At 37.8% G+C, this 23,850-nt stretch overlaps 1 protein-coding gene across 1 annotated transcript; it reads right to left on the reverse strand.

Moving 5' to 3' along the window:
* Window positions 1–10,606: 10,606 nt before the first annotated feature.
* Window positions 10,607–12,669, reverse strand: LOC120073686 (uncharacterized). Its single transcript, XM_090312034.1, has 4 exons — window positions 12,366–12,669; window positions 11,701–12,254; window positions 11,417–11,611; window positions 10,607–11,122 (listed from the first exon to the last, which is right to left on the reverse strand). Exons 1-4 carry the CDS (start codon window positions 12,667–12,669, stop codon window positions 10,607–10,609), a joined length of 1,569 nt encoding a protein of 522 aa, XP_090168160.1.
* Between the last annotated feature and the right edge of the window lie 11,181 nt (window positions 12,670–23,850).

The following is a 23,850-nucleotide window of genomic DNA, read 5'->3' on the forward strand; positions in this document are numbered from 1 at the left end:
CCCTATAAAATGGAAGCAAGAATCAAGAAAATGATGTATATTTGTTGTATATCGAACTATTATAAATGTAATATTTAATGTAGATATTCCTAATTTATATAGCCACAATTTCATATTTTATAAATAGTAGTGTATGGTGCGTTTGTAATACATATTATAATTGAGTTCAATGGTTTCTTTTAGGCTCCACTTGATAATCATTTTTTTTTAGAAGTTAAATGTATAGACACTACTTCCACTTCTGAATACCTTCCTTTATTACCTACCTTTTATCAATGGTTTAGAAGCCAGTTAAAATTTGAAAACTAAAAAATAGTTTTTAAAAGGTGTTTTTTGTTTTTAGAATTTGGCTAAGAATTTAACTATTATTGTAACGATCTGGCTCCTTAGGATTTATACTAGTTTGTTATCACATGTATGCATACATTTCAAATCGACACATCTTCATGATTTGGTAAAAGGTAATTAAATACTATTATTAAAAGTAAATAACTAAAATTTATTTAATAGAGTTAAAACCATAAAACAAAACTAGAAAATTCTCAAGAAAAGTTTAAAAGCACAAATATCGGAATTTCAAGTTCAAACATCAAAACTAGAATTTTAAGACATAAAAATCTCGAAAACATGAGCGGTAGCATATGACTAGTTCTAGTGGTTCGAACATGGATTCCGCTTGTCATTTGTCGGCATGTACTTACCCTTACCTTAAAAAAAAAACATGAAAAAGAATGAGTTTAAAATACTTAGTAAATAACCTCACTACTGGGGTTATAATTTCTAAGGGTTTTGTACCAATACGTGTGCTGGTACATATAAGATGCCTGAGTAGTGTTAAGGTTCTGTTATTTCAATTTCAAAAAATATGAATCTCAAGAACATATTGAGCATTTCCCAAATCTTTCATTTGGAACTGTGATGCTAACCATCTCTTTAAGTCAGCAAGATAATTTGTCTCATTCCCAATGAGCAAGATATTATCAACATAAAGTACCAAGAATGCTACAGTTTTGTTGACTATCTTCTGTATACACAAGGTTCATCAACATTTTGTTCAAAGCCATAAGATTTGATCGCAGTGTCAAATCTTATATTCCAAGATCTAGAAGCTTGCTCCAACCCATAAATGGATCTCTTAAGCTTACAAACCTTTTGTTCTTGACCCTGTTTAATAAACCTTTCTGATTTAGACATAAAAATACTTTAATCAAGATGACCATTCAAAAAAGCTGTCTTGACATCCATTCGCCATATTTTATAGTCATAATATGCGACAATGGATAAGAGTATTCTTATTGATTTTATTATGACAACAGGAGAGAAGGTTTCTTCGTAGTTAACCCCCTCCCTTTGGGTAAAACTTTTTGCCACGAGTTTGGCAATATGGTTCGCACCTTGCTAGTTTAGTCTCTTTTCCTCTTGTAGATCCATTTACAACATATAGGTTTAACCTTATATGGTTAATCTATAAGATCTCAGATAGAATTGAAGTACATGGACTCAATTTCTACGTCCATGGCTTTTATCCATTATTCTCTATCAACATCTTCCACCTTTTTAAAGGTCAATGGATCCTTTAGACCATCATTAAGTATGATGTCTTGAGTTTCTGTTAAACCCATGTAGCGTTCAGATTGATGAACAATCCTCCCACTACGTCGAGGCATTCTAAACTCTTGAGAAGAATGTGATAGGGAAATAACCGTTGTTGATGGACCAGCTTCATCAACAACTTTTGTTGATTTATCTGTAGTATCTTTGGTCATTTCTTTCAATATTAGTTTACTGCTAGATTGATGACTTCTAATATGATCTTCTTCCAAGAATGTAGCATTTGTTGAAACAAATACTTTATCTTCTTAGGGAACATAGAACAATCCACCTTTTGTTTCTTTTGGGTATCCAACAAAGAGGCATAATTTTGAACGTCGTTCTAATTTCTAAGGGTTTTGTACCAATACGTGTGCTGGACATCCCGATACTCGAAAGTAATGTAAACGACCTTTACGTCCTTTCCAAAACTCATACGGTGTTTTAGAAATACTTTTTGACAAAACCATGTTCAGAATATATACTACAATCTGTACAGCATACCCCCAAAAGGATTGAGGTAACTAAGAAAAACTCATTATTGATTGAATCATGTCTAACAAGGTTCGGTTTCTCCTTTCTGCAACACTGTTTTGTTATGGTGTTCCAGGTGCTGTGAGTCGGGATTGAATTCCATGATCTATCAAATAGTTCTGGCATTGTAAGTCCATATACTCATCATCTCGATTTGATCGAAGTGTTTTAATTCTGTTACCTAATAAGTTTTCTGTTTTGGTCTTGAATTCCCTGAACTTTTTGAGAGTTTTAGACTTGACTTATTAAGTAAATATAGCCATATCTAGAATAGTCATCAATAGAATTGACAAAATATTCATAACCACCTTGTGCTCTTAGATTCATCGAACTACAAAGGTCGGAATGTATAAGTTCGAGGGGTTCTTTGGCACAAAAACCTTTTCCAGTAAAATATATTTTAGTCATTTTTCCCTCAAGACATGATTCACAAGGAGGTAAAGAACTGTCTTCTAACTGATTTAGATGACCGGTTTTAACTAATCTCTCAATCCTGTTGAGATTTATGTGATCAAGTCTGAGATGCCAAAGATAGGCGTTAGAAGAAATTTTTTGTTTTTTTATTTCGAGTTTCTGCCGTTTTAAACATCTCTACATTTAAAATGGCTTTTGCTTCAGTTGGTTTTAACACATATAAGTTATTTTCAAGTCTAGCAGAACAGATATGATCACCTCTTGAAAAAACGAACACTTCGTTAACTTTAAAAGATACTTTATACATATTTTCAAGTAGACATGATAAGGAGATTAAGTTTCGTTTCATCTTTGGTACATAATATACATTTCTTAACAAGACAAAAGAATCTCCAAAAAACAACTTGACATCTCCCACTGCTTCTGCTGAAATAACTTCCCTTGTTTCCACCTTGAAAATCATTTCGTACTTTGAGAGTTGTTTCCAAGAACTAGTTTCCTTGATTTTTCTTTTCCGCTTTCTTCTCAGCCAAATACTTCGCGCAGTTTCGTTTCCAGTGTCTGTCTTCTCCACAATGGAAACATTTTCCTTTGGGAGCCTTGTTTTTCTTTGCAGTGGGTTGTTTATTCCCATTTTCCTTTTTCTTCATCAGTACACTTTTGTCTTTAGATGATAAAGGGACATATTTCTTTTTGTTAGTGGGTTTCATTCCAGACGATGAACCCTTCAGAAATTTCTTTTGTCGTGAAACAACATTTGCTTCATTCTCTTTCAATTTCATCATTGATTGATAAGTCTGTAGTTCATTTAATAAAGTAATCAAATTATAATTTATTTTATTCATTACGCATTAGTACGGAAGGCTAAGTAGCTCTTCAGAAAAGACTCTAAAATAATACTAACTTGACTAGTTTCGTCTATGGTAGCCCCGTGAGCTTCTGTGACATTAAAATGAACCATCATGTCTAGAACATGTTCATTGACATTGGTTCCATATTTCATTCGCGAGTTATAAACATACTTTATAGCCTCGTGTCGAACAGAAGATGACGGTTGCTCGAACATATCCTGTAATGACGCCATAATTTCATGGGCTGTGGGCATGGGTTCATGTTTCTTGTTGAGCACATTGGATATGCTCGCTAAGATATAGGTCATTGCTTTTTCATTTGCCCTTACCCATCTATAATAAGCATCCCGAATGCTTCGATTTTCCATCGAACTGGGAATAGGAAGATATTCCTCCGTTAACACAAACCTCAGATCATCAACTACTAATATTGTGTTTAAATTTGACATCCAGTTGGAATAACCCTCTCCATTAAATTTGTCAGAAGTTAGAAGTTGTATTATTGAGTTTGGCATGCTGAAAAAATTAAACAAATTCTATTAACAAAGTGCATCTAAATCCAATTTTAGAAAAAACTAATAAAGTACCTATAACGCAATTTGTATGTATGATATTCAATGCTCATGATGACATGATACTACTACTATTTATGCGTTAATTAGAGATGCTCAAGTAGTATACCCTGCGTTGTCACAATTTTCCTTACGATGGAACCAAGTGTAATTCCATCACATGTTTCTCGGTGTGATCCGAGGTCGAACATGGGGAAATGGTACCGGTTATTGTGGTATGTTCATGGTACATGTGACCGGGTTTTTCAATTCTTTATAAAAGTGTGTACAGTATGTAAATTACAGTAAAATAAAGGAAAACAGTAGAATGCGATAAAATATGGAAATACAATAAATCTAAACTAGATGTTACAAGATACAGGCTTTATGTGCAAGATACTAGGATTAAGGCTGGCTGTGAAGATTGTACAAAGACGTGGGATGCGACGACAAGTCTTGTGAATAGATTAGAAAGAGAAAGATAAGTATTACAAACAACGCAAGTTCTTAATTGAATTGAAGGTATAAATACTGTTCCGCTCTTCTCTTGGCATACACCTCTCAGTGATCGGCTGCATTTCCCACATGTCTGTGGTGAAACAGAGTTTAATGTAATGAACGCAAGGTTACTTCCATGTCTGGAAGTACTACTCGCTTTAGTTAACACACTCTTTTGACCTTCTCTCGATAGATTAGAATGACATCTTCACTTCTGCTCTCACAGGCGAAGATGCCGTCTAGCATGCTTTAGCTAAACGTATTTTATAACTTTAATACATATTAAGTTCTTGGTGATTCATGTTGCTCATCAAGGGATTAAGAAAACATCATGAAGAAAGTGACTAATGGGTGAACGGAAACAGATAGAGAATGGTAAACGAAATCTATCGAAATATTTAATATTTCTACAAAGTATTTGATACATGATGTGTGAATGTAGAGATAAAGAAAACATGGAATACAGTGAAAGGGAGATAGAACAGATACAATCAGGTGCCAATTTCATGGCACAGATTCAATGGAGATTTGCTTTTCGAATAGGATGGTTTGGATGGCAGGAAGAACTTCCCTCTTAAGCTTGCTCCACCGGTAGCAGGGGTCTCTGCACAAAGCTTCGATCGGGTATACAGCTGGTCGGATCCGAGATTTACCTTTCGGCCTTATCTCTTTCTCTTCCCAGATTTCTTCTTTTCAGCACTCAGCTCAACCTTTTTCTCTCTAAAATCTTACAGCACTTAGCTCAGTATCAAATAGCATATTTTTCTCTGAAATCGTTGAGGTATTTATAGGAGCAGATCCTTTGACTCCGGCCTTGTGGTCCCCACTTTTGTTATGGAAATTTCGAAGATAGAGGGATATTATTCCTTCTGTTATGCAATCAGACTGTCAAATCTGCACAACGATTAGTCGTACACGTGTCTCAATCCTCCGCCTTGCGTTGCTCAGCTGCATCTTTTGATCCTGGGATGGCATGCGATGTTTGTTTTTATTACCGCATGTGGTCGAAGCATAACTCTGGACCGACTGTCGCATTGCGCCGTTACTTTGGTAATCGTCTCTTCATGGTTGATCGACGGGTGCAATGTGACAGAGATGCGTTGATTAGTTTCTCATGAGCCTTGAGCGCAAGCGATGACTTGGTCTCCTGCAAAACAGAGTAAAGTTTGGCTTGTCTTCCATCCTTTTGGTGTTAGTGGGTGTAATTGCAAACATTTATAATTATTGTCGTACTAGGTTAATTTTCATACAATTGGCGCATAATTACTAACTTTTGGCCGCAATATCTAGATAAGGTGGCATAAATAACTTGTATTTCTACAAATTATCATACCCCCAAATTTAGATATATGCTTGTCCTCAAGCATATCTTCTACTAAGGCAATCATGCTCCATTCCTATCCTATATTTCTGCGATGATTGGTTGCTCCAAATGTTACACTTAGGCACATTCCCTGACATTGCACTTTCCTTCTATCCCTGCTAATTCTTAGCAAGCCCTACTTTATTCTTCTATGTAACAAAATCCTGCTCAATGACACTTTTCTAGTTTTCAAAGTAGGATGCTTATCCCTTATTTATCAAAACAACTTGATGTAACTATATGCTGTGAGCAAAACTTTGCGTCATTTATTCACTTAGAGACAATTGGTCATGGTTACACTCTTCATTTTGGCTTGTCCCCACGGGTGTCATGCGAACATCCAACTACGGTAGTGTGCCAGTTCTAACTTTAACTCATGATAATCAGAGAAGTTGTCCCTTGCCTTCTTTTTCCATTTTTGGCTTATACTACGTTGTTCTTGGAAACCCACATTTGTTTTGGCTTACTTCTATGGGTGTCATACGAACATCCAACTACGAGCAGGCTCCTTTCACAACTAAACTCTTATCAAGTTGGGAACAGTTTTGAAATTTTTCCTTGCGCTGACATTGGAGTTTTGCATAATTTTTTTTTCAAATGAAAGTAGACGCATTTTTTGAAATACTGCATACTTCTGAGTTCATCTGCTCATACCTTCCCCACTCCCAAATTTAAAGATGAGCAAGGTTCTTATTACGTTGTTTGGATAGACTAGACAAACACTTAGAAGAAAATTTCAAAAAGAAGGTTTAAGTAGGACTTTGAAAGATAAAAGATAAAATATTGCTAAACTAAGAGTTAACTAAGTGTTAGTCAGAATTTACTAAGTATGGGAAATGTTTCTAAGTGTAATATATAATACATCATAGCAACGCAATGAAGATCATAAAAATAAAAGAGTACAAATATAGCAAAGATTAGCAAAGGAAGATAAAGAAAGAAGCACAGGCTAAGAGTAGAGGAAATTATGTACTTTGGTTGTATTGACTATTAACAAAGTATGCAAATATATTACAAATGATCGCAATAAAAAATTTTCTCTGCCTGTTACACGAGTCAAAGAATTTGGTAAAGTTACAATTTAATTCGGAAGGGTGCATGATTCACAATTCATGTCATGCTTCCAATAAACGCAGATACATTTTTGCTGAGGACGGGCACACGCATCCATCCCCGCAGCACATCCCTTAACTAAATACATTTCTAGAGGATACCTCAACATAGTGTATTTTAATTAAGACCGGGCAAAGGATGCATATGTGCACAACACACCCCTCACCGCAATGTATTTGGGTGTATTAGATGCATACCTCCTCTTCTTTCTGCTTACTACACCCATCCTCTCGTTAGATACCAGTTTATTTTCCTCTCTTCCTAACGCAAGTTAAAAAGGTCTTGTGGTGATTTATCAAACCTTCACAAAGTCATGCATTCATGCTACTATATTTAACATATGTAAATATATGAAACTTCTAGAACATTAAGGCCTAATCCTATTAAACAGTGATCATAAAATGAAACAAACGGTAAAAGAAAGCTATAAAGAAAGCAAATAAACATAGATGGGAAAGCTGACTGAAAGAAGTTCTTAGAGTTACCGCAATCGCTTTCCCTGCAAGCATATTAATCTTGCTTGCCTAAATCAATGGTGTCCATGTGCCGATCGAAGTCACCCCCATTGTAGGGTTTGATCCACTGACCATTGACTTTGAATACGCTGCTCCCATCCAAAGTTGTTAATTCCACTGCGCCGTGAGGAAAGATGGTCTTGATCTGGAATGGCCTAGACCATCAAGATTTTAGCTTCCCAGGGAACAGTCGCAGAAGTGCGTTGAATAGCAGTACCTACTGGCATTTGGTGAATGTCCGGTCGTTTATGCGTTCGTCATGACATTTCTTGGTTTTCTCCTTATATATCTTGACATTCTCATAGGCATCCCTTCTCCATTCGACCAACTGATTCAATTGTAACTTCCAGATTTTCCCCGCACTAGCTAAATCAAACTTCAGCTTCTTGCATGCCCACATTGCCTTGTGTTCTAACTCAAGCGACAGATGACAAGCTTTTCTGAAGACCAAGGCATACAGGGACATGCCAATTTGTGTTTTGTAGGTAGTCCGGTAAGCCCATAGTGCTTCCTCAAGCTTGGTTGACCAATCCCTCCTGGTAGTATTAACTACCTTCTCCAAGATAGTTTTGATCTCTCTGTTAGAAATTTTTTCCTGCCCATTAGTCTGTGGGTGGTATGCGGTTGCCACTCGATGGCTAACGTTGAATTTAGTCAGCAGGTTAGCAATTATGCGGTTGATGAAATGAGAGCCCTCATCACTGATTAAGGCACGTGGTGTTCCATAGCGACAAAAATATTCTTCTTAAAAAACTTTACCATAGTGGCTGCGTCGTTCTTGGCATATGCGATGGCCTCAACCCATTTTGAAACATAGTCAACCGCAACAAGAATATATTGATGACCTTCAGATGGTGGAAACGAGCCCATGAAGTCAATTCCCCATACGTCAAATAATTCAACTTCTAAGATTGACGTCAATGGCATTTCATTTCTTTTGGACATATTCCCTGTCCTTTGGAACTTATCGCATTTCATAACATGGGCATGGGCATCTTTGAACAGAGTTGGCCAAAAGTAGCCGCACTATAAGACTTTTGCTGCAGTCCTTTGCCCCCCATAATGTCCTCCATATGGGGACTCATGACAGAGTTTTAAAATGCTCTTAGCTTCGTGCTCAGGGACACATCGAACGTATGATATGATCAGGTCCTTGTCAATACAGGAATGGATCGTCCCAGAAATAAAATTTTACGTCATGTCTTAGCTTCTTCTTCTGCTAGTAGGTATAATCATCCGACAATTGACCGCAAACTATAAAGTTTACTATTGACTGAAAACTATAAAGTTTACTATGTCTGCATACCAGGGGACATTAACGCCTACTGCCATCAGCAGCTCATCGGGGAATATTTCCTCAATATCTTTTTCTGTCCCTTGAACCTCGCCGTTTTCTAGTCTTGACAAATGATCTGCGACTTGGTTCTCAGTGCCCTTCCTATCTTTAATTTTTAGGTCAAACTCTTGCAGGAGCAGCACCCACCGTATCAATCTTGGTTTTGCATCCTTCTTCATCATTAGATACTTAATCGCAGAGTGATCTGTATACACCACCACATTTGTTCCGATCAGGTACTGTCGAAACTTCTCAAGTGCAAATACCATTGCGAGCATTTCTTTCTCTGTGGTTGTATAGTTCTCTTGCACGTCGTTCAGTGTTTTACTCGCATAATAAATGGGATGCAAAACCTTCTCTTGACGTTGACTCAAAACTGCGCCCACAGCATATCCGCTAGCGTATCAATGCAAAGGGTTGCATCCAATTTGGGGCAACCAAAATTGGAGCGGAGATAAGTGCATCTTTTAATGTGTTAAATGCTTTAGTGCAGGCAGCGTCAAACTTATATTCAGGGTCAACTTCGAGAAGTGCACTAAGGGGTCTTGCGATCTGAGAGAAATTGTGAATAAATCTTCTATAAAATCCCACGTGACCCAGAAATCTCCTTAGTGTCTTTACATTCACTGGTGGGGGTAATTTGGAAATTGCGTTGATTTTTGCTTGATCAACTTCCAATCCTGCCTTGGAGATTTTGTGACCCAGAACTATTCCTTCTTCCACCATGAAGTGACATTTTTCCAATTCAGTACAAGATTTGTTTCTACGTATCTCTTCAAGACTTTTTCAAGGTTGGTTAAACAGGAGTCATAGTTACTGCCGAAAACTGAGAAATCATCCACGAAAACTTCGACCGACTCCTCCAAGTAATCCAAAAATATTGCCATCATGCATCGTTGAAAAGTGCCTGGTGCATTATAGAGTCCAAATGGCATGCGTCGGAATGCGAATGTACCAAATGGGCATGTGAAGGTTGTCTTGTCCTGATCCTCTGACGCAATTACTATTTGGTTATACCCTGAATAGCCATCAAGAAAGCAGAAAAATTCGTACCCCGCAAGTCTGTTCAACATTTGGTCAATGAACGGGAGTGGAAAATGGTCCTTTTTAGTGGCCAAATTTAGCTTGCGATAGTCCATGCAGATTCTCCACCCCGTAGTTGTCCTTGTGGGAACCAATTCATTCTTGTCATTGGTGATGACTGTCATCCCTCCTTTCTTTGGAACACACTACACTGGGCTTACCCAGCTGCTATCGGATATTGGGTAGAGGACACCGACATCCAGCCACTTCACTATTTCTTTCTTTACAACCTTCTTCATGGCAGGGTTTAAGCGACGTTTCCTTTCTACTGATCCATTCTTTCCTTTCTCCAGACGAATCTTGTGCATGCAATACGAGGGGCTGATTCCTCGAATATTTGCCAAGGTCCATCCTAAGGCTTTTGCGTTGTTTCTCAGGATCCGTATGAGAGCATTTTCTTTCTTCTTACTTAGTGATGCAGAGATGATAATAGGTAACGTGTCGTTATTTCCTAAGTAAGCATACTTTAAATGTACTAGCAACAACTTTAACTCTAACATAGAAGGCTCTTCTAATGATGGCTTAATACGCTGCGAAGTCCGTTCAGATAACTTGAGTGGTTCGAAATTAGATTCAGCATGAATTGCGGTGCAATCTTCCTCCACTAATGCGCTGTCTGCAAAATCTTCCTCCTCCATTTCTTTCAGGGGTTCGTGCAACTGTTCTCCCTGCAGTTCCTCGATGTATTGGCAGTTTTCTATATCTCCTGAATATTTCAACGCATTGAGTATGTTGAACTTTACCTTTTGATCATCAATCTAGATGGTCAATTCTCTCTTCTGTACATCGATCAATGCTCGCCCTGTGGCTAGAAATGGGCGTCCTAGGATGATAGGGATTTCTCTATCTGCCTCATAGTCCAATATAACAAAATCTGCGGGGAAGATAAACTTGTCTACCTGTACGAAAACATCTTCTATCTTGCCCTCTGGAAGCTTTATTGATTTATCGACTAATTGTAATGTAATCGTGGTTGGTCTAGCTTCGCCGATGTCTATCTTCTTAAAGATTGACGAGGGCATCAAATTTATGCTCGCCCCCAAATCAAACAATGCATTCTCGACCATATTCCCTCCTATGGTGCAGGGTAATGTAAAACTCCCAGGATCCTTCATTTTAGCAGGGAGATTATTTTGAAACAAAGCGCTACACTCGTATGTTAGTGCAACTGTTTCATTTTCTTTGATCTTTCTCTTGTTGGCTAGAATGTCCTTGAGGAATTTCACATAGCTTGGCATTTGATCTAATGCTTCTATTAAGGGAATATTAATATGCTGTTGTCGAAGAACGTCCAGGAACCTTTGAAATTGCTTACTATCGTCTTTCTTTTTCAGCCTAGACGGGAAAGGTGGAGGATCCCGACGTGTTTCCTGCTCACTTTGCTGCTTAGTGAGGTCCTATGCTTGCTGTGCGTTGTTGGTTAGAGGTTGTGTTGATTGAGAATTTAAGTCTTTAGAAGCTTCATCTTTTATAAATAATCTTGCTTTTGAATTGGGGTTGCTTTCGTTATTTTGTACTTGGTCATCATCAATAGTTAACTCAGCTAGTACTGATACCGCATCTGGTACCTTTGGCGCAATTGAGGCTATTGTTCTGTCGCTCCGTAATTTCATGGCATGACATTGTTCTTTACCTTTTGGCTCCAATATTCCTGAACTTCCTTGTGATGCAGGCATTTTCTTCTTTAATTCTCTTGCAAGCTGATCTATTTGGTCTTCTAATTCTTTGAGAGAGTCAGCTTGCGACTGTCTCATTGCCTCGCTCTGTTCAATGTAATGCTTCAGTGACGTTTCCAGAGACAAGGTACTGCAAGAGGTATTATATGCAAACAGTTGGTCGCATGGCTGTGTACCCTGAAAATCACTTGGACTACAGTCCGGGGTAGTGAAGACCGGAGGGTTGCCTCGATCCTCTTGATAACTAAATTGATAGAAACTATGGTCTTCATGACAGAGATTCTCATCCAAACCGAAAATTGGGTGATTCCCTCAATCATGGTTGTGGTTGTTGCCCCATGATTCATCATAAATTGCATATACGGGTTGTTGATCCCATGGGCAGACATCAGCTGGATGTACTTCTCCCTATTGAGTGCAATCCATAGCGGCATATGAGTCATCGCGTTAACTTGCACTACTCCCTGGGAGAGAGTTTTCTGCTGATTAGCCACTGTTTGCAGGAGCGATGTCATCGTGGTCATTTGCTTGATCAATGCGCTCATTGTGTCTGTTGGCACATCGGCCCTCTCTACTCTTTCTGGTTCCAGACATCTTACCTCAAGCCTATTATCAATCCATTCATCAGAGTGTCGCGATATACGATCCAAGATTCCCTTTGCTTCCGTATATGACTTATTCATTAATCCTCCCTCTGCAGAGGAGTCGGCAACTGCTCGTGTTGATGAATCTAGTCCATTGTAAAAGGTTTACATCAAGATACTATCAGGAATCCCAATATGCAGACAGTTCTTTACTAACTACCGGAATCGCATCGAAGCGGTGCTCAGGGTTTCATAACTCTTTTGCTCAAAATTCAACACTTCTCTTCGCCTCCTTACGTTGACAGATGTAGGGAAGAATCTATTCATGAACCTATCAACCAATTGTCCCCATTCATGAATTTCACCCGGCTCTAATGCTTGAACCCACCTCTTTGCTTCATCCCGTAATGTGTACGGGAATAGATATAGTTTAAGATTTTCTTGAGTTACACCAGGCGGAAAGAATGCGCTACATATGTCTACGAAGTTTGTTAAATGAGTGTGTGGGTCTTCTCCCTGTAATCCTCCGAATTGTCCCACATTCTGAATCATTTGCAGCATGATCAGTTTTATCTTGAAGCTTGCATTCCCTTCAACTACTAGTTTTGAAATTCCTGGTGAAAATTGTATAGATCTGGTGCTGCATACTCCCTCATAAGGATGTTCTGATCAGCGTCAAGAAAAACAGGATCTTGCACTGGCAAATCTCCCCTCAAGTTTCCAGTAGAAGCCATATTCTCTTCAGCCATACTTCTTTACCAGTTAATTCTACCCTGATGAACTCTGTGCAAAGAATATACTTGATCTCTGGGTCCACTTAGAGTTACCAGACCACCCCCAGTACTCCTAAGTCGTCAGACTGCTCTCCGCGTTGAACAGTCAGTACAAAGAGATCTGTCCTGCAAAATACCAAAAACCACTCAAACAATAAACCGTTGACCAAGTTCCTCGGCAACGACGCCATAAAATTGTAACGCGATTTGTATGTATGATATTCAATGCTCATGATGACGCGATACGACTACTATTTATGTGTTAATTAGAGATGCTCAAGTAGTATGCCCTGCGTTGTCACAATTTTCCTTACGATGGAACTAAGTGTAATTCCAGCGCAAGTTTCTCGGTGTGATTCGAGGTCGAACACGGGGAAGTGGTGCTGGTTATTGCGGCATGTTCATGGTACATGCGACCGGGTTTTTCAATTCTTTATAAAAGTGTGTACAGTAAGTAAATTACAGTAAAATAAAGGAAAGCAGTAGAATGTGATAAAACATGGAAATACAATAAACCTAAACTAGATGTTACAAGATACAGACTTTATGTGCAAGATACTAGGATTAAGGCTGGCTGTGAAGATTGTGCAAAGACGTGGGATGCGACGACAAGTCTTATGAATAGATTAGAAAGAGAAAGATAAGTATTACAAACAACGCAAGTTCTTAATTGAATTGAAGGTATAAATACTGTTCCGCTCTTCTCTTGGCGTACATCTCTCAGTGATCGGCTGCGTTTCCCACATGTCTGTGGTGAAATAGAGTTTAACGTAATGAATGCAAGGTTGCTTCCATGTCTGGAAGTACTACTCGCTTTAGTTAACACACTCTTTTGACCTTCTCTCGATAGATCAGAATGACATCTTCACTTCTGCTCTCACAGGTGAAGATGTCGTTTAGCATGCTTTAGCTAAACGTATTTTATAACTTTAATACATAATAAGTTTTTGGTGATTCATATTGCTCATCAAGGGATTAAGAAAACATCATGAAGAAAGTGACTAATGGGTGAACGAAAACAGATAGAGAATGGTAAACGAAATCTATCGAAATATTTAATATTTCTACTAAGTGTTTGATACATGATGTGTGAATATAGAGATAAAGAAAACATGGAATACAGTGAAAGAGAGATAGAATAGATACAATCAGGTGCCAATGTCATGGCACAGATTCAATGGAGATCTGCTTTCCGAATAGGATGGTTTGGATGGTAGGAAAAGCTTCCCTCTCAGGCTTGCTCCACCGGTAGCAGGGGTCTCTGCATAGAGCTTCGATCGGGTATATAGCTGGTCGGATCTGAGATTTACCTCTCAGCCTTATCTCTTTCTCTTCCTAGATTTCTTCTTTACAACACTTAACTCAGCCTTTTTCTCTCTAAAATCTTACAGTACTTAGCCCAGTATCAAATAGCACATTTTTCTCTGAAATCGCTGGGGTATTTATAGGAGCAGATCCTTTGACTTCGGCCTTGTGGTCCCCACTTTTGTTATGGAAATTCCAAAGATGGAGGGATATTATTCCTTCTGTTATGCAATCGGACCGTTGAATCTACACAACGGTTAGTCGTACACGTGTCTCAATCCTCCGCCTTTGTGTTGCTCAGCTGCATCTTTCGATCATGGGTTCGCATGTGGTGTTTGTTTTTATTACCGCATGCGGTCGAAGCATAACTCTGGACCGATTCTCACATTGCGCCGTTACTTCGGTAATCGTCTCTTCATGATTGACCGATAGGCGCAATGTGACAGAGATGCGTTGATTAGTTTTTCATGAGCCTTGAGTGCAAGTGGTGACTTGGTCTCCTACAAAATAGAGTAAAGTTTGGCTTGACCTCCATCTTTTTAGTGTTAGTGGGTGTAATTGCAAACATTTATAATTATTGTCATACTAGGTTATTTTTCATACAATTGACGCATAATTACTAACTTTTGGCCGCAATATCTAGATAAGGTGGCATAAATAACTTGTATCTCTACAAGTTCTCAGTACCCATAGATATTATTTATTTGCAATGATACTATAGTGAGTTTGAATAAGTGCTACCTGAGGCAGCCAAATATTCCTTCACTAAAATAAGATATTCTTGACTAAATAATATCTCCAGAATAACTCATATTCCCACAGTCATTTAGCTATCGTTTTTCGGTCAAGAACTTTTTAACACTTAATAATTTTGTAACTGTGACCCACCATTTTCAGATCTTATAGAACGGTATGAACATGCCCCCGAATTGGAAGACAATATGCAAGATGGAACTATAAGACCCTATTCATTTCTAAAGCTTGGGTTGTTCCGAATCCTATGTTACAACCCTTCGAAGTGATCGCCGCTGTTAATGACTAGCTAGTGCCGCCTAAAAACGATAGCATGCATAACATAGGAATCTCACGGTTCAAATTAATGGAGGAGACCGTAGGATACGTTGACACATTTCCTTCACCTACTTACTATGAACTACTTCCCTCATTCACCTTGTTATTGGCCCATGCAAACACTTTCTGAATGAAGCAGTCGAGGTAAAATCGACACGAAGCCGAGCATGGATCTCACGGTATGAACTTTTGAGGACGTGAGAGCTGAAAACAATATATCATATATATTGTTAATCTCCCACTGAAGAGTTCTAAATGTTTGAGTATTCTTTAACTTAGGTTTATTACGACTAATTTTAAACAACCCAACTCTATTTGTTTATTATCAAAGTATAACGTTTATATTTGGATTTGAACTATGATGTCTAGGTTAAAACTAATTTTAAACCTCACACCACTCATGCAATGCTCATAAAACCAATTATCAATTATCGTTATTTCAGTCATAATCCCTAGGTAGGAGGTGTTACGTAAACTGTCGACTTAAATACCCCCAACCTTAGATAGGATTGTGAACTGATTGAGTTTGTAACCAAATTTTATAAGATAGCGACCTATTTTAACTATTAAAATAAGTTGTTAACCTAAATGATCATGCTTTTTATCTTTCGTATGGATTTTAATGTCTAATTCAATTTTATAACAATTTACAAAAATAGACATACTAAAAATCCATAACATACACCAAAGGCATTCAATATTTAACATAACCTTTATATTAAAACAATTGAAACCCTATACATGCATACTATACATTATAACAATTTTATAACATACTTCAATGTATGTAACATGCTTCCTATGGTGGGATTATAACAATTTTATAACATACTTCAATGTATGTAACATGCTTCCTATGGTGGGATTTTAATTCTACATGACATACTTTATGCACATACAAGATTTATTTAATTATAACATATATCAAATGCATAAATAATTAAACACAAAAACTGATATGGTTTTAGTTTTGGCATTTTCAAGCAAACAAAGGCCTAACTATTACATAAATCAGAAAAATCGGCTTTAAAGAACTTATAGAACGCTCAAACCGCCTTGAATTGGGCAAAACTCATCGAGTATTAGCAAGCAATGAATACCATCGAGCATACCACCCAACACCGAGTATGCTAGTGTGCATCAAGTATGACATCAAGCATCATTGAACATCAAGTATTTCATAAAAATACCATTGAGTAGACGCCATCAACCATCGAGTAGGGCATCATGAGCAGTGAGTATTTCATGAAATATCATCGAGTAAATGCATCAAGTACCATCGAGTATGGCATCGTGCATCGAGATTTCATGAAATATCATCGAGTAAATGCATCGAGTACCATTGAATATGGCATCGTGCATCAAGTATTTCATGAAAAATCATCAAGTATGCCATCGAGTATTCCATCGAGTATCGAGTATCTGGTAGAAATTTGAATTTCCAGTTCCTGCTGCTCGACCTTCTTCACTTCTTTGTTCAATTACATTCTAATTGCAACTCTATTGAATCCAAACGAATTATAGACACTTAAACACACATTAAGACCCATCAAACAAGAGCCAGTTACAAGAGTTACAACATAATTGAAAAGATTCAATTGCTAAAACACTGGAAAAACATATCCGTTCACCATTTTCATGCAGTTTATGAAAAACTCCCACCCAACTCAAATTAACAACAATTGAGTGCTTAATTCATGCTCTAATATACCAATTAAAAGAGTATGTTAACATGAAACGGAGAAAATCAGAATCAATAAGCACTCTAGTTATACTTAATTTGAGTTTAAAACATGCTTCAAAGTAACTATTACAAAAGAGGGTTTGCTAAACACAATACCTTTGATGAATCCTCTTCAAAACCAGCCGAGTTCCACGTAAATGTGCTTCAATCTACAAGTAGACCACCATGAAGATCTTCTCTACTATTTTCTTGCAAGGATTGTGTGGTGGAAACACTAAATTGAGTGGCGTGCTTTGGAGGCGCGAGTTATAGCCAAACGAATTGGCGGTCGACGAGGTCAGAGTAGCACGGAATGGGCGGATCTAACCTGATGAAAAAGAGGAGTGGTGAGGCGGTTCTAACCTGGTGCAGTAACAGTGGGTCACGGACAGCGGCTAGGGCTTCGCGTGGGTGTTGGCAGCGTGAAGAAAGAGAAAAAAAAAATGAGAGGGAGGGGGACTCGTGTTTCAGGAGAGAAAGAGAAATTTTATTTTATTTTTATTAATTCTTTAATCCCAAGACATATATATAATAATAATAATAATAATAATAATAATAATAATAATTAAATCACTTTCCTTTTTCCTCTTCAAATTCCAAATATCTTTTCAAATCCTAAATTCCAAATTTGGGTTCAATTTTCCAAATTAAACTAAAATTGAAGTAAACCCCAAATTCTCCTTTAAATCTTTTAAATCCCAAAATCCTTCACTTAAACAAAAATTTAAAATTGAATGATCTTTTTATAATATTTCAATTTAACATCCAAAATTCAAAATAACTCTAAAATATTACACAACTTAAATCAAATTACATAAAAAAAAAAAATTGGAATGTCACATTCTTCCCTCCTTAAAGAACTTTTGTTCTCGAAAGTTTTTTCTTGAAAAAGCTTCGGGTATTGTCTTTTCATCTCATCCTCTCGCTCCCATGTAGCCTCCTTGAACTGGTGATTCTGCCACAAAACTTTCACAAGTGCTATTTCCCTGTTGCATAAAGTTTTCACCTCCTTGGCGAGAATCCGAATAGGCTTCTCCTCATAACTTAAGTTCTCATTTAACTGCAATGGTTCAAAGTCCACCACATGGGATGGATTTGCCACATAGTTCCTCAACATCGAACATGAAAAACATTGTGAACTGAGGAATGGTGGTAACGCCAACCGATAAGCTATTGAGCCAATTCACTCCAAGACCTCGAAAGGCCCAATAATCACGGACTTAGGTTTCTTTTTCTTTAAACCTTATAACACCTTTCATAGGTGCCACTTTTAAAAACACTTTGTCGCCTGTTTCAAAATCTAGATCTTTATGCCTAACATCGGTGTAACTTTTCTGTCTGCTCTGAGCTGTTTGTATGCTTACTCCAATCTTTTGTATTGCCTCATTTGTGGTCTATACCAGCTTAAGTCCTAGCCACATCCTCTCACCAACTTCATCCTAGCATAAGGGAGACCTACAACTTTTTCCATATAAGGCCTCAAATGGCGACATGCCAATGGTAGCCTGATAATTGTTATTATATGCAAACTCTATCAAATGCAGGTGAGAGTCCCAACACCCTGAAAACTCTAACGCACAGGCGCGCAATACATATCCTCTAGTGTCTTGTTTAAACGCTTTATCTGACCATCAGTCTGTGGATGGAAGGTTGTACTAAAATCAAATCGAGTACCCAATGCTGATTGAAGTCTCTTCCAAAACCTAGATGTAAAGCGAGGGTCTCTGTCTGACACAATGGACACAGGTACTCCATATGTAAAACCCGAGTTTTAATTACCTCACTTAAGTATGTTTAAGGATAAGGAACTGAAGAGGGAAATTCTTAAGTATGAGAATCTTGGCTCTTGGGTATTTAATAAGCTAGCCTTGCAAAAAAAAAAAAAAAAAAAATTTGGCTAAGTGTTGGTCGTGGAAATGGTGGCTGAGCATCGAGTAAGTACAAGGCAAGCAGTGAGTAAATGCCACCGAGCATCGAGTATGAGTAATCGAGAAAGGTTCAAGCGTCGAGTATAAGCGATCGAGGAAGGGTCAAGCATTAAGTTTGAACGATCGAGGAAGGGTCGAGCTTCGAGTATAAGTGATCGAGGAAGGGTCGAGCATCGAGTTCTTCCCATTGAGTATTCAATAGAGAACCATCGAAATTTCCATCAAAATAATCCTTTTCCATCGAGTTTTTCCATCGAGGATCGGGTTTGCTTGAATGTTCAGCTTTAAACTTTTATTTTAGTTATCCGGACAGATGGCTTAATCTGGGCCCTTAATCTTCATTAATGGGTGAGATGGGTTAAGGAGATTTCATGCACAAGGGCTGGATGGTAGTATAAAAAGGGAAGAAAAATTTAAGAGCTCGTTTTGAACGATTCCTTCGAGCAAATCAGACGAACTTGGTACGTCGGAAAGCTCTATGAGTCTAGTTTCTGAAGTCGAGCCATTGGAAGGAAGTCTCATTGGAAGAAGGCCGGAGAATGAAGGAAGTATCGATGGGTTCCATTTTTGGGCGAATCCAGGCTGTCGACGAAGAAATCAAGATCCAGGTTGAATCACATGGAATTTCAAGCTGAAAATTTAATATATTATTGTATCACCTTTATGAGTAAGTTTATAGAAGGAACTTTTGCAAGATAAAGTCTGGGGTTTGAGTTATATATTTTTGAAACTGAAGGTAGAAAGTGTTGAACAAGCAGACAGCTTCGCAGTTTAGGGCCATTGGGGAAGATTTAAAGCTACAGTTCAAACCACGAAGAATTTTACACTGAAATTTTGAGATAACATTGTTAACACAACTACGAGCATGTTTGAAGAAGGAATTTTCTTAAAATGAGTTCTGGATTTCGAGTTATTGACATCAGAATCTGAATCTAGCATTTATTGGGCGAACAGGCAACTACTTGCTAAACGTGGGTTTGACACCCTAAAAATCCTACTAAGTACTGGGTGTGGGCATCAGAAAGAAGGTGACCAACTGAAGTTTAAGCCCTTTTAAATTTGACTAAGTATCTGATGCCCTAAGGTAAGTTACAAAGAATTGAAAGTGAAAGGAATAAATGTGAGCTTAATTCTGAAAGCGAGTCTAAAAATGGAAACCATGACTAGTAACTAAAGTATTTTGATATGTTCACAGGGTTGACATTAGTAGGAGAAGCTCATCAATCTTAAAAGAAGTTCCCAAAGAATGTGAGTTACTCTAATGTTTACAAATGTTTATGAATGATTTAGCAAGTCATGTTTTAATGAAAGTTACTTATTAATAGCTAGTATCAAACGTTTGCCAAGGTATTTCCTTTACTGATGGTTACATATGCTTGATAGATTAATAAATTATAGAGTATGGATAGATATGGTCCAGTCATAATGTTCTTAAGTAATTAAGTTCTAGTGCTTATGAAGTATGTAGCCCTAGACAAAGCCTAAATGGTTAGCGCCTACTATTAGGGAAAGCTAAGTCTATAAGACAAAGCTAAGTGTGATGTTTATGCGAAGGACTCCTAGTAAAGTGTGTTTAGCTCAATACCTTGAAGTGGTAACCGAGCTTAGAGGCAATTGAAGATAGGATCCTAGCTATGTACACATAGGGCCATTGGGACTGGGAAATGAAAGAACTCTTACACAAGAGTATTTATGAGCGGGTTCAGATCTTTCCTATTTCATTGTGACCGAATTACTACACACACATTCTAACAAATAGATATGCATTGTAACACTAATTATAGGAATGCTTTAAAAATTAAAATACAACAGATTGAGTAAACGTACCAGTTGAAAACAATCTTCACTCGAACTCAATACAGCGGAAGCGAATCCTTTACGCTCCTTATCGCCCAATAGTCAGTCGCATAACAACATCACGATCGTCTACATGAACGACAACGCACAAACAAGCAGCAACCGGGGACGACACCACCACTCGAAGCCCTTAGTATTCTTGGAGTGAGAATCTGAAGAGTGGACTTTGCTGGAATTGGTAGAGGGAGAAGGAGAGGACGATCGTGTAGTACGAACAAGCAAGTGGGAGATAGTAGATGACTATCGTATAGTTGGGTGCTTGTCTCTTAGGAAAGGGTACATGATCGTGTAGGTTTTACCAAGCGATCGTCTAGCAAATGTTAAGTGATCGTTCTTAGCGCGCTAAGCGATCGTTTAGGATGATGGGTGTTATCATATAGGCTCTCACGCTAAGCGATCGTGAAGTTTTCACACTGTGAGCGAATTTTTTGAACTCTTTACTAAATGAAAACCATTTTCATTTTATTCTTCAGTTACAATAACCGAAATTGAACTTCCCACTTTCACATGATTCAGGAGAAATTCTCGGTCAGTTATCACATAACCGCCTAATTAATTAATTAATTAATATAATCATATTATATTCTTAGCCTATAGTTTGATATCATATATCTACTATAGTAATTTCTCCTCTACTTGATATAAATCATATTTATATCTAATTTTCTCCAAAATAATGTATCTCATATATTTAGTCAATTATATCATATATAATTAACCATTTCAATTATATCATATATAATTGAACTCATTCTTGTCAATTTGAAAATTTCAAACTGACCCTAAAATTGATTCTCGACTTTATCCAAGCTATCAAGGGGACCTTATGGACCTGTGGCTCGAAGCTCCAACGGTACGTGAATAGCTTACTAAACTCTTTAGCCACGAGATCCACCATCCATTAACTGCCAGACATTCCACTAAAGACCAACAGCTGAACTCTTTTTGCCACAGATATATTTATGTTTCCATCAGATATAACCAATCATGAGTACGATGTCCCTTCATAGATGCTTGTAAGTACAACTGGGCCAATTTACCGTTTTACCCCTATAGTTACATCTCGCTCCTTAAGTACCACTGATTCCTCTAATGAATAAAACAACATAGTCCAACTATATGTGAACACCTCTCGGGCCAAGAGAAAGTGTGTGGCGTCACATCGTTCAAGCCCTGGAATTAGCCCTTAAGGGAGCCATCTATCTACTTGCCACTACTTCGGGAAAGAAGTGAATTCCATCTTATGTAGCTGAGTTCCCAGCTGTCAAATCAAACGAATTCCCAAGGTTTTAGGATTGAATCGGTGACTTGGCCATTCGCACCCATGCAAATCAAAGGACCACCTTCAATGGCAGAAGTTTCCAACTCATTCAAGGTTGAGGTCATGTTACCTATGGTCATCCTAGTGAAGTGAAGTCTCTGTCATAAATGGTGTTATATAATGAGACGTTAACATTTTGTGATCAGGTCTTATACAAACTCTTTGTATAGGACGTCCCCACTCGCATGTCCCCTACACGAATGACCAGGATCAGACCATGTGACAAGTCACAACACTTGTGACCATTCCACAAAGTAGGCCGCATCCGTAGGGTTACCAGGATAAGGTTTCCCTCCTATATCCATATACTACAAACCATTTTGGTTATCACTTAAGACATGATCTACTTGTATGTCACCACATACATGCTTAAGTTACATACAGATAACCAGGGATTTTAGGTTTATTGGTTTGTGGTAAAGCAAATAAACAAACAACTGAGCACAAGAAGTGAAGTAAAATATCATATATTATACATCACAAGCGTTCGTACAAACTGTTTACAAACTACAGGACACGAGACTTTAAGGCATCAACCCTAACAGGAAGGTGATGGACAGAGGAGCCACATCCCAGGAGATGAATTCAAGTTTTAGTAAAACTTGTTAATGAAGATTGCTACGCATTGTTTTGGTTTCGCATTAGCAAGAGCTATGAAGAGTGATAAACTATGTGATTTCATTGATAATTGTTGATAAGTTTATATGTTTTCAAGCAATTAAGTTTCATGAGATTGCTTAGCATTTTCCTCAAGTATGTACTTTTTTTATCGCATGCCAAGGTGATATGTTAGCCTTATTTCAGATTAAGTATTCTATGTTGAAGCATGCGTTCTAAAGACTATAGCTAAGTTTCTACAAATGCTAAGCTTAAAGCTATGTTCTGAAAGCTTCATAATATATATGATTTTAAAGAATGATATGTTTATAGTAAGCTGAATACTGAAAGCATGGAAGGTGCCTAGGAAGTACCTAAGGTGTTGACGGTGCTTAGTAAGTCCAGGTGCACGTAGAAAGTTCTGAAGAAGAGGCCGAAGTATGGGTCTCTTAGGCCATATTTAAGAGACCGAAGTATGGGTCTTCTAGGCCATATTTCAGTAACATGAGGCCAAAGTATGAGTCTCTTGGCGTGATGCAGACGTTGGGAGCTTGGCGATGAATGCTCGTTCTTAACTAAGATTTAGGAAGTATTCACATAATGTTATTATGTTTTATGCTTCAAGTGTTATGGAAGCTATTCGATGAGTTACAGTTAAAGACATAAGTAATGGTCAGAAGTGACACATCTCGACTAAGGTTATAGTGGAAGCTGGGCTGGAGGGTCCCTCTCCCAAGCAAGCTTTAGTTCAGTAAGTTTATGCTCAAGAGCAGTGTGGAAGTTAAGGCTTAACTCCCAGAGCTGATGTCTATGATGCCTATGTTATGTTTAATTACTAGTAGAGAAGTTTTATGTAATTACTTGCTTGACTAATTTCTCAGTTTTCAGCTACACTTTTCAGTTCATGATCTCTTTGTTAAGCATGATTGATATGTCTTTTACTTTTTAAAGGTTAGTCACTCACTAGGTTTCTAGCTCACCTTGTTTAAATGTTTTCTCCGCAAGTAAGTACAAGTGGATCATGTCTTGAGTGATAATCAAAATGGTTTGTAGTATATGGATATAGAAGGGAAACCTTATCTTGGTAACGCTACAGATGTGGCCCGCTTTGTGGAATGGTCACAAGTGTTGTGATTTGTCATAGATGGTCTGATTCTGATAATTCGT

This window comes from Benincasa hispida, chromosome 3 (assembly GCF_027475165.1).
Source record: "Benincasa hispida cultivar pf3 chromosome 3, pf3_genome.v1.1, whole genome shotgun sequence".
In the NCBI taxonomy this organism is placed as follows: domain Eukaryota; kingdom Viridiplantae; phylum Streptophyta; class Magnoliopsida; order Cucurbitales; family Cucurbitaceae; genus Benincasa; species Benincasa hispida.